Source organism: Aptenodytes forsteri, unplaced genomic scaffold (genome assembly GCF_000699145.1).
Source record: "Aptenodytes forsteri isolate BGI_AS27 unplaced genomic scaffold, ASM69914v1 Scaffold61, whole genome shotgun sequence".
Taxonomy (NCBI): Eukaryota; Metazoa; Chordata; class Aves; order Sphenisciformes; family Spheniscidae; genus Aptenodytes; species Aptenodytes forsteri.
Genome location: NW_008794443.1, coordinates 2,518,368 through 2,529,763, shown reverse-complemented (window position 1 = coordinate 2,529,763; position 11,396 = coordinate 2,518,368). Strand labels below are relative to the sequence as shown.

The 11,396-nt window shown below is 48.7% G+C and overlaps 1 protein-coding gene across 3 annotated transcripts; it reads right to left on the bottom strand.

Moving 5' to 3' along the window:
- MTHFR (methylenetetrahydrofolate reductase) lies at positions 1-8,504 on the bottom strand. 3 transcript variants are annotated; one of them, XM_009289613.1, is made up of 12 exons: positions 8,195-8,276; positions 8,032-8,088; positions 6,815-7,053; positions 6,390-6,500; positions 6,015-6,208; positions 5,282-5,532; positions 4,391-4,525; positions 3,899-4,079; positions 3,323-3,505; positions 1,769-1,870; positions 1,399-1,518; positions 1-859 (listed from the first exon to the last, which is right to left on the bottom strand). In XM_009289613.1, exons 2-12 carry the CDS (start codon positions 8,040-8,042, stop codon positions 662-664), a joined length of 1,725 nt encoding a protein of 574 aa, XP_009287888.1. In that variant the 5' UTR covers positions 8,043-8,088; positions 8,195-8,276; the 3' UTR covers positions 1-661. The 3 variants fall into 3 exon arrangements, with proteins under 3 accessions (XP_009287888.1, XP_009287889.1, XP_009287887.1); XM_009289614.1 differs by having other exon boundaries at positions 8,046-8,088; XM_009289612.1 differs by lacking the exon at positions 8,032-8,088 and having other exon boundaries at positions 8,195-8,504.
- Positions 8,505-11,396: the final 2,892 nt, after the last annotated feature.

Genomic DNA, 11,396 nt, shown 5'->3' with positions numbered 1-11,396 from the left:
TTTGTGTATTTTATTGTACTTAATCTAAGAAACAGTGTGATTCCTACTCAGTCTCATCCAGAAGTGAAATTCACATTTTCCTATTAAAAAGAAAATGGGAAATATAATAAAAGGAGAAAAGTTAGGGAGAAAATTTGAACCTTCTTCTGGAGTGAGTGCAAAAGAGAGCCTGATATGATCAGATATGAAGAAATACATCTTAGGAGTGCAACTTGAGCTTCTTTTCAGGGTTAGCAACTGCTGAAATGTCTCCTTGCTTAGGCACTGCTGACAGGAGTGTTTCTGCCCCCAAGGCAGCATTTCTGGCACGAGAAAGTTACCAGAATCCCACTGAGCTTTATCACCGTTGATGCACAAGAGTTCTCCTGTTACTGTAATCAACATAGCCACGATTAGCACCTCTTCATCCTGCAGAGCTGACCTTCAAGCTCAGGCTAGAGCCTCAGCTCAGAGGTTCAGGTAGTTCTGGCTGTTGTTCAGTGAGAAGGGGTGAGGGAGCCTTTGTGTTGGGGATAGAAGAGCATGTAGTGTGGGTAGATCGGAGAGCTAGCCTGGTCACTGGGTTTAGGAGTGTGTGGTCCACCATCAGCACAGGAGCTGCTTTTTCTCTCCCCGCAGTCAGTGGACGGAAGGAGGAAGTAAGGGATTATAAGAGGAGTTTTCACTGCTGAGTCGGAGAGTTCAACAGCTCAAAAGTATCATCCACAACCTGCCAGAGGCAGTTTTCAAGTGGGAAGTCATTGTCCACCAGGTTGACCAAGTAGTAGTTGTCATGGATGTATTGGATGATCATGCGAGAGGGTGACTCCTCTTCATAGAGCTTGGCCCATTGCTCGATCCACAGTGCAAAGGCCTCATCCTGCCAAGGGGGAAAAAAAAAGTGTAGTGGTGTAATGCACATGTTAGAGAGCTGCATTTTCATACTACCTCGTTTAGGACCACCGGTGTCACACATGCCTAGCCAGCCTGTGGCCTGTTTCTTCTCAGTAAAAATTGCAAGAGCTGAGCAAGGAGCCTCGTGCTTTCCAGTCAGTGGGAAGTGCCCTGTACACAACTGTTCAGAGCTGAATGGAGACACGTTTGCAGTAAAATGGCTCAATGCTGCCCCTGTGCGTGTAAGAGGGGAGGGAGAGCTGCTGCCCAGAGCTCTGGGGGCCAGTACAGTAACAGTGGTAGCTCCCAAGCCTCCTGTTACTGGGCACTTGGTGTCTGTGAAGAGCTCTTGCCGGAGCAAAGTTCTCCTTACACGGAGAGAGCAGGAGGAGCAGTATCTGGACCTCTGCAAGCTAATATCACAACAGTACTCAATTGCGAGAAGTGTCACAGACTAAAAACAAAGCAGACACTCCGAACTTCCAGGGCACCACAGCAATGTATCCAGCAGGAGGGAGGACTCACCTTCCAGGAGAGGAAGCTTACAGGATCCACTACAGTGGGCTGGATGATCTCTCTGCCCGGGAAGATGCCCCAGGTGACAGCATTGGGTTGCAGATCTGGAGCATTGGTGATATTCTGGCCCTGCCAAAGGAAGCAAAACCTTTCTGAAGCAACTGCTGGAGGAGGGATTGAGTGAGTTGGAACAAGTGCGTTTACCCTCTCCTTGTTAAGAGATCAGACAGTTGCTGCACATCACAGCTGACTTGCTTCACTTTCCCTTCTCTTCATCACCCTTCGTGTCCCACTTTGTTCATAGTGACATCTGAATCTTTGATATTTGCCTCTCTCCCAAGGTGGTGAAAGGAAAAATGTCCTGTAAACAACAGCCTACCTTGACATTGACAATGTGGTAGTTCACTCGCAACTCGTACTTCTTCAGCACTTTGAGCAGTGCCGTGACGATCTCACTGGAGGTGAAGAACTCTAGGTATGCCTACAGGGAGGGATGGGGAAGGGGAAAGAGAATGAGAGCCTTAACTCATGGCAGGGCTGGGACAAATACAGGCAACCAAGAAGACAGTTGTAGAGTCTGGGCTGCTTGGAAACCAGGCAGTCTAAGACTTGTATGTCCATTCCCAGAAACATGTACTACAGAGGAGGCTTGAGCAAAGGGCAGAGCAAATTAGTAAGAGAGCTGGGGGGGGCGGAAATAATTGGTGACAGCAGAGGTGTAACAGGCCAGGAGCAGCCAGCTCAGGAAAGCTACAAGCTTCCCGTTTTGCACCCATGTAAGCAGACAGGCTGGAATAAGCTCCGGACAGTGTTAACCACAACTGCTGTGCCTAGGAAGCAGTCTGTGCCAGACAGAGCAGAGTGCTTGGAAGAGGCCTGAGCTTGACCTCTATTCTACATGGTAGCCTATGAACAGCAGTGTTCTGCCAAGGCAGCCTAGTCTGGTGGGAGCAAAGTCAGGGGTCTCAGCTGGGCTCTCTCAAGCACCCTACCATTCCCTGTCCTCATCTTTTGTTCAGGTCTCCCTGTGTGCTTATACAACCTAACTGTACTTGCTCCATCTACTGCTGCTCTGTGCTTGGCTGCTCCCAACAACTGCTTCCCCTTCCCCCATTTCCTGGCTATTGTGTCAGATGATGGATTTCCCCTCACCTCGGGGGATTTTTTTCCCTTTGAAAACATAACTGCATTTGCCATCTGCTGGTCTCATGGCTTTAGCGGTTTGGATCCCTTTTGAACAGGGCTGCTTTGTTTCCCACTATGAGCCACTTGCTTGGCATTTACCTTGATGGGAGATTCCTATCACAGCCATTAGTGGCAAGGCTCTAGGGCCTGAAAATGCATGACGGTAGGAGGCAGGCATGGCAGATAAGCCTGCTTGCAGGCCAGAGAAGGAACCTGGCAGCTGTCTGAACAGCACAGCAGTAGTGCTGTGGGGTGGGGGCAATTGGTGGAGAACTCTGCCTTAGAGAAGGACAGATAGAGGAATTTTTAAATGCCCAGTTATTACCGTGAGAAGCTGGGTGGTAGAGATTCTACCTCATTGATTCCCATTTTATGAAAAACCTAGGCGCTTCCTGCATTGCTGAATGGGGATCCGATGCAGTGGGCAGGCACGTGTTTGCACCTAAAACTTCATAGCCCTGCTCTATAAAGAAGTTACCAATAATTACTTGCTGAGAGTAAAACAAGCAGCTCTATAGATGTTCAGTAGATGTTTTGAGGTGGGGGAAAACAGCTATGAAGTAAGCCACAGAGATGACATACTCTGTCTCTTAAGACACCAAAGGAGCTTTGCCTCATCTCAGCAAGAAGGCATTAAGATAAGGAGCAGGCAGAAGGATTATCCGGGTGAAAGCCTAGGACCTTCCTACCTAACAGAGACCAAACTGGGTCATAATTCTTTGCTGCCTAGCCCAGAGCAGTGCAGTACCTTTTGGAAAACATAACCCCCACTGGGCCCCCAGCCTACAATGGGGTCTGTGGACGGTTTGCCATTGATGTTTGGCTGGGAGTTGATGGTCAGGATTCCTCGTCTGTTAACCTTCTCCAGCTGCTCCTTCAGAAGGTTGGTTTCAGTAGCAAGAGGGTCATCGTTCCAAGGCATACACGTAACCTACCGTGAGGAGAAAGGATGGCTCACAATGGATGTAACAACCCTTTGGTTACCATCTGGATGTTGAAGGAACTCAGAAGTGCCCCAATGGTCTCAAACACACCTGCTTCAGGAGAGAATTCCCAGGTTTGGTTCAAGGGGCAGGATATCCTCAACTCTAAGAATGACTGCTGAAGTCTGTTGGTACTGGTCCTGTCATACTGTAGCAGCTTTCCTTTTATGTTGAGCCCTAGCTCTGGCTGCTGGATTCCCTTCAGCCACTGTCTCAGCAAGTCCTTTTGGATAGGGAAGTACCAATTCTTGTTTAGAAGAACAATGTGGTACCAGGAGCAAGAGGAAATACGTGCTACTGTCTGTGCTACACTGACCATCCCTTCCTGGGCCATCACTCACCTTGTGCCCGTTCTTGTTGGGTTCTCCAGTGATGTAACAGGTGAACACCTCAAAGACGCTCTCCTCACCAGTCAGCTCTTCTCCCCACATTTTCAGGAGCTCCTCCCGGGGAGACTTGCTCTTCAGGTAGAAGAGGTAATAGTCCTTCAGTTCCCCAAAGGCTGGAGAGGAGGAGTTACCCCTGTAAGGGGAGCAGACACAGGATTAACAGGCCACTGAGGAAGATGAGCTGATTTGGTGATGCAGGAAGACAGCCATCCAGGAAGAGAAGTATCCAACAAAATCCACCTAGAGACCAAAAGCCTTAACATCTTGGTGCCATTCTCTTCACCTCATTCAAATCCAAGCAACTGGGGACCACTTTGTTAAGAAGTCACCTGTTCTGTCAAGCCCAAAGTGTGCCCAGGACACCCACTAACGACAGAGACCAACTGTGGAGCAGGCTTTCATACCACACCTCTACCCCACTGCCACTGCAGGCTGACAGCTTACCATCGGCCATTGGGGAAATCGTCCCATTCTTGAGTTCGATAGATGTAACTCTTTGGCCTAGAGGCCCAGAAGATTGGCCGAACATCTTCAACTCTTCTCTTGGGGTGAGCGCTGACTGCCCAGGGCAGAGGCCGCCTGCATGGGAGGAGCAGATGTTAACACAGTTCCTCTGCTGACTTTCCACTAGAGGCTGGAAGCCCTTCCCCTGGAGAATTTTGCCTCTGGGGATAGCAAGTAACAGGGGCTGAGAAGAGTTCTATTTGTCAAGACGTAGGACAGAAAACTATTCTTCCTTTATGGAAAATCTTTTCCCGCTCAGTTCCGTCACAGGATGCTCAGTAGGTGTCTATTAAATGGTTAAGTACAGGACTGACACCTGAAATTGGATGAGGTAAGGGAAAAGCACTGTGTGAAGCTATTTTTAACAAGAAGAAAAAACAGCTATCCATTTTCCTTTGCTTTCTCTTGTCTGTGCTGAAGCCTGTGGACTCGGAGAGAAGTCCCACATTCCCTTTATCAGCTGCAGAAGAACCCCAGAAATCCACAGCGGGAGCCTACATAGCACCTAGCCTGTAAGAGGGGTTGTGACCGACCTCAAAAAACATGTTTCTTCCAAGTGGCAGCTCTAAGAGTTTAGGTTTTTAAAGTTCCAGGATAGGCTACTTTAAAGCCACTTGACTAAAACAAATTCCTCCTTCAGCTGTCCCCTCTATTCCTCCCAGCTTTTGTCAGAGACCTGCAGGAAGGGTGAACTTCTAAATGCAGAAAGGTGCTTAAAAAAAAAAAAAGCAGCAGAGGAGAAGTGCCAACCCATCCATTGCTTGAACCTTCAGTAGATGGGATGGATGTATGTGAAAGAGGAACTAACAGAAGCCAGCATATTCTGCTCACCTGGGGTCCTCCTTCCATATGCCCAGGCGCTTAAGGACTTCGGTAGTAGCCACTTCCCGATTGAGGGTGTAAAAATGGAGCCCGTGCACCATGCCACTATCCAACAGCTCCCGGCACATGGACACTGCCAGCTCCACCCCATAGTTCCGGATAGCTGCATCATTGTCCTTGATGGGTTCAATCACATCTTTGATTTCTTGAGGCACTTCCAACTTGGAGAGCTTCACCAGCTGGCGCAGGGAGTGGTAACCCTGGATGAGGATGCAGGGGATTTTCATTTTTCCAAGGCCCTTTTCTGACATCCCAGTAACACAGGTACTTGATCTCGGTTTTGTGGCAGGAGATTTAGAATTGGGGCTCCTGGATGCTACTCCTAGGCCCCATCTCTAGGATGGTAACGCAGTCATGGTCACGTCACTGCAGGTGATTTCTTCCCATTTCTTTACTCGTTGCCTGAGCCCAGCATGCTGACAGTGATGAGTAACGCCTTAGGACTGGTAGACCATTGTCCTTTATATCCCTTTTTGCCATATGGGCACAGAAAACCTTTTAAGCTTATTGTTACATGCCTAAGAGTTTAATTTGACAAACCACCTACAGATTTATGTTTAGCACCCTCACTTCCCACAAATTTTATCGAGGATATTTACAGACTTCTCTCAGGCCCTGACCCACAAACACCTAATATCCTGGATCCTTATTCCCTCCCCAAACCAGAATTACTGGATTTCACCTGTATGGGGAAGATGCCAGGAATAATGGGGCAGGTGATGCCAATGGCTTGACAGTCCTTCATGAACTTGAGAAAGGTTTCTGATCGGAAGAAAAGCTGTGTGATGATGAAGTCTGCCCCAGCAAAGACCTTCTCCTTCAGGTGCCTCAGGTCTGCCTCATAGCTCTCTGCTTCAGGATGACCTTTAGGGTAGCCTTTGGGGAGGAGGGAGGGGGGGAAAAAAGTGAAACCCTGGTGGTCGGGATAACACACTAGAAATTAGAAAGTAGCCAATCTGATCGTACTGTCACTTACAGCCCAGGTCCAGAGAGGGACTGCTGAGCTGACTTCCCTATCTCAGACCCTACCCCATACTCTGCAGTGAAAGACATTTACCTGCCACACAGATGTCAAAGTAATCATCAAATTCATTGCGAATGTGCTTAACCAGGTCAACAGCATAGTTGAAACCATCTACTTCTTCCTCCCATTCCTCACCAACAGGATCTGAAAAGAGAACAAATCCACAGCTTTCTCCAACTGTTTGCTGGACTCAGATCTGCTAGTTCTGTAAAAACCTCCTGCTATCAAAAGGAAGACAAAGATGAAATCCCCAAGTTTGCAGTTTTACCCATGGATTGCTTTTGTCTACCCTTGAGCTGGAGGGACTGCTAACAAGGGGATCAGGTGAAATGCAGTCTCAACATTTAATTCCTGTAGTGGAAGGAGTCTCTAAATCTTATTTCTCCACTTTTACCCTGGAATTGAATGCAATAGCAATACAGCCTCAGCCCTACGCATCATAGGACAAAAGGATTCACCTCCACGCAATGCCATGATGTTCTTCAACCCGAGCCGCTTGGCCTTCTGCAGATGCCCTGTGATTTCATCCTTGGTCTGATTGCAGCATGTCATGTGCAGGATGGTCTCCAGGCCACAGTAGTTGACTGCAGTGTTGGCAATAATCATGGAAGAGGTTTCCTTGTCAGATCCTGGGTCCCCTGCAGGGTGCCACGTCACATCAACGAAGAGTGGACCACCTGCTCCCATGCGGTCAAACCTGTGGATTTTAGACCTGCGTTAGCCTACCAGGTAGACAACTCTCCTCTCTATGCCTGGGATATCTTGCTCGCTGCTGGAATGCCAGCAACAGACAGAGAGAGCTTGGATGACAGCAGCAGGAGAGACCAAGAAAAGTGTTGAACTAGGAGTTTAGCAAGTGGCCAATGTAAATGAGGAAAGTCATCCTTTAAGGCTGTATGAGGAAGAGCTTACAGTCTCTTTGAAGAAGAGGCAACTTAAGTGTTCTCTGTAGAATAAACTTCCTCACAGCATGCTCTATTAGACTGATATGCCTTCTGATAGACAGCAATGCAAATCCCATTCCTTTTGAGATGGGAGACTATGCTGCAAACCCCTGTTCCCAGCTTTAACTGTAGAGGCCACAAATATGAAAAGATGGACCAGATCTCTGTTGTGTTCCCAAGTGTGCCTAACAGAAGAGACAAAGGCTCCCCTAAATTGTCTCTCTCCTGCTCTGGGTTGGAACAGGCCCTTCTGTTTAAAGTAAACCTGGTCCTGGCATATAGCAGTTACAAAAAGTTATGAAACTCCCTCTTCTCCTCCAGGTGAGTACATGGTGGCTCCTGTGGCTCCCCACTGGGCTCCAGGATAACCTTTAGCTCTGCTGAGAACTATCACCTTTCATTTAGCATGGAGATAGGGGACACCTCTCTCAGAGGCTAAAACTGTAGTCCTCAGTAATACAGAGGCACAAACCATAGTGGCTGGATGATTCTGAAAGCAAGTGGGAGTCTCTGTTCCAGAGACTTTGACACACTGCCCATCAAGTAATATTTTCTGCTTTTAATAGGTACTTTCCTGCTCTGTTGTCCCCCAGCACTCTGCTTCAGCCCCAGAGCATGACAGTGGGGTTGCTCCATCTTCACAGAGCATGGGAGAGGGGAAACAGTCTGGCCCCCTCAGTAACCCCACCATGGCACTTAACTCTTCAGGACCTCCAAGGAAGACAAGTTACCTGGTGTCCATTACCTTCCTCAGCAGGAAAGCACAGCCCCACTACCTGCTTCGTCACCTGGAAGGGGAGACAGAGCATGGGGCAGAGCCTGCCTCATTAGCTATTTCCCAGCCCTCCACCAAAGACACTTCATCTCTCCCCTCTCCCACCCTGCAGCCCTCACCTGGAGATGAGATTGACAGCAGCATTGGCTGTGCGTGGAGGGAAGAACTCCAAGGAGAACCACTTGTCTCCAGAGTCCTGCCGTCGGCGCATCTTCTCCCGCAGTCGCTCATGACGGTCAGCATCGAGGACAGGGGTAGAGCAGCGTGAACTGTCCTTGGAGCTCTCGCTCCCGCTACTGCTCCCACCATCAGACTTGGAGCTGGAACTGGCACTGCAAGTATGCTGGGTCTCATTGACCATGGTGAGCTCTCTGGAGGAGGGGAACAGAAGGAGCACAGTGGGTACAAGACAGGACACAGACCTCAGCAAAAAGCAGTTACAGCTGGGTGGTCAGCAGATGATGAAAAAGAAGCCTGTGCCAAGACCCAACATTAATCATCATCAAGCAGTTCCTCTTGCCAGCCCTTGCTATAAGCTGTAGTGGGGGATCTGGTGAAAACACAATAAAAAGCATGTGTTTAGATAGCGCTGAGAGAAATACACAGCAGATGGCTTCACGCCACTTTGATGCAGCTCTTCTGTGCCTGCTGGGTCAAACTTGGCTCTCTTCTGAGTCAGGTCAACATCACTTTTGCCCTGACTACAACTTAACAAGCCGTGATACCCACGTGCATCAGGTGAGGGCCTCTTTCATCTTGTGGCCTTGGGCTGGACATGCCAGCAGATTTTTTTTTTTTCTTTCTACAACAACTGCTTCTTGGACTGTATCCATTTTCAGAGTTTCCATTCTGTTTCTTCCCAAGCGGCAGCGCTTCTTTACAGTGTAGGTAGGAGAGCAAGTGCTAATAGGGCAGGTACACAAGAATGCACAAACTATTCCTATGTCAGAAAAAAGTGAGGAATCCCCTCTGATCAGGTGTCCTGGTTTCGGGTGGGATAGAGTTAATTTTCTTCCCAGTAGCTGGTACAGTGCTGTGTTTTGGATTTAGCATGAGAATAATGTTGATAACACACCGATGTTTTAGTTGTTGCTAAGCAGTGTTTATACTAGTCAAGGACCCTTTCAGCTTCCCATGCTCTGCCAGTGAGGAGGTGCACAAGAAGCTGGGAGGGGGCACAGCCAGGACAGCTGACCCAAACTGGCCAAAGGGATATTCCATACCATATGATGTCATGCTCAGTACATAAACTGGGGGGAGTTGGCCAGGGGGCAGCAATCGCTGCTGGGCATCAGTCTGTGGGTGGTGAGCGGTTGCATCACCTGTTGGTGTGTTGTTTCCCCCCCCCCCCCCCCCCCCCCGGGGTTTTGCTCCTCTCTCTGTCATTGTTTTACTTTCCATAACAATTTATTATTGTTATTATTTTATTTCAAGTATTAAACTGTTCTTATCTCAACCCATGAGTTTCCTTACTTTTGCTCTTCTGATTCTCTCTCCCATCCCACCGGGGGGTGTGGGGGGAGAGTAAGTGAGCGGCTGTGTGGTGCTTAGTTGCTGACTGGGGTTAAGGCTGGGGTTAAACCACGACATCAGGCCATCCCCACAAATACTGTCCTTTGTTCTGTCTTTGCTGGCATCAGACAGTTGCATTTCTAACCATTAGCCTTCTTCCACAAGACATACCATCTCCACAGACAACTGTCCCTGCACCAATACCACTGCACACACTCAGCTCTTTCCTTTACTAGATGTGCTGTTCATGTTCCTTTCCTCACCAATTGTGGCTGCGTGGAAATAAGGTCAGCAGAGACCATCCCCTTCTCCCTGCCTTGCAACAGGATCAGCTGTGCTTGCTTGGCTTCACAGAAAGGAAAACAGCACTGCAAGTCAGTGGTACAAGTGGGTCTAGGATGCCCAACTCCACTTAGCTCCCAGAAGTGTTTCACCCTATGCCTTTAAAATGAGGTAGTGATTACAAATAATTAGAGAAGAGCTACCATAACATTTGGATCTGCGTTATTTACTTATGCACCTGCCAAAACTTAAAATTTTCACTGGGAAGCAGCATGTTGTCTGAGCATTACGTAATACTGGAGCCTGTTTTGGAGGAAATGGTTGTGCGAGCTAGTGCACACTTTGTCCTTATCATAAGCTCTGTGGGTTTAGGTCATCCAAGAAGACTTTGAACTCATCTTCTACTGTTTACACTGAGCTGCCAATCAAGCAAAACCCTTTGGGGGAGAAAGTCTACTTTTACCACCTGGGGATGTCTCCAGCTGGCAGGAGATACAAGAAAGGAGCACAGGCCTTCTGCTGCCAAGAGGAACTGGGAGTCTTAGATCTCCTGTGTACCAACACAGCGGGTCATGGTAGAAATCAGCAGCAAAGACCTATTGACAAGTGAAGCAAAAGCAACCGCGTGCACAGTAACAGCCCTGACCAAGCTCTCTCAAAGGACTTTGCCTGACATCCACGTGGCACTAATCTGGGAGAATTATCCCAAAGCATATGTTGGTGATCAAGCTAGCGGTGCAAAATCACGTGTGGTCAACTCCCAATATCTTGCTTCTAGCAAGCATGCCACAGCACCGTAGGCAAATCAAAGGACCTCTGTTTTCCCACTTGAGATTTAACACCCGCCACAAGGGAAGGGTTCACGTGTTAATGTCTCTATAGGATGAGACTTGCTGTTAAGGAAAGGTCCTTATCTTACTGGCAATCTTGAACCACAAAGTCAGGAGAAAGGCCCTACTTAAACTTTGTCTACAAGCAGCATTTGGAACAGTTTCCTTACCGTCAGATGCATCACAGATCTGCTGGCAGAAGCTTGCAGTTATTACAAAGAGAAAAAAAGATTTTCTAAACAAAAACCCAGTTGCAAAATAAGACAATCTTAAACACCCATCAGCTCCGTTGGGTCAGCACTCCTGCTCCTCTGTCTCTACCACGCTGCAGAGCTCAGAGCAAAGATCTGTGGCCCAGCACGTTGATGCTGATCAGCGCGGATGTGCCCGTTGTGTTTATGCGACGCTGGTGGTGCCTATTCGCTTCGCTGTAGGGTATTTTTACTGCTTCCAGGCCTGAGCTGATACCCACACACGCAGAGGTCTGCGTCCTCCTAAGCTTAGTTTTACCACCCAAGCTAAACTCGGCTGCACAGACGTACACTTCACGCGGGGCACGCACGCCTGCAAGGGACTTGTCCAGGGCCTTGCTGTCCTGGGCCACGGCACCGGGCTGACAGCCCGACGGGGCAGACCAGGGGCCCGCGGCCGGATCTACTGCCTGGCCAGCGGAGCAGCTGATTGGGCAGGGGCACGG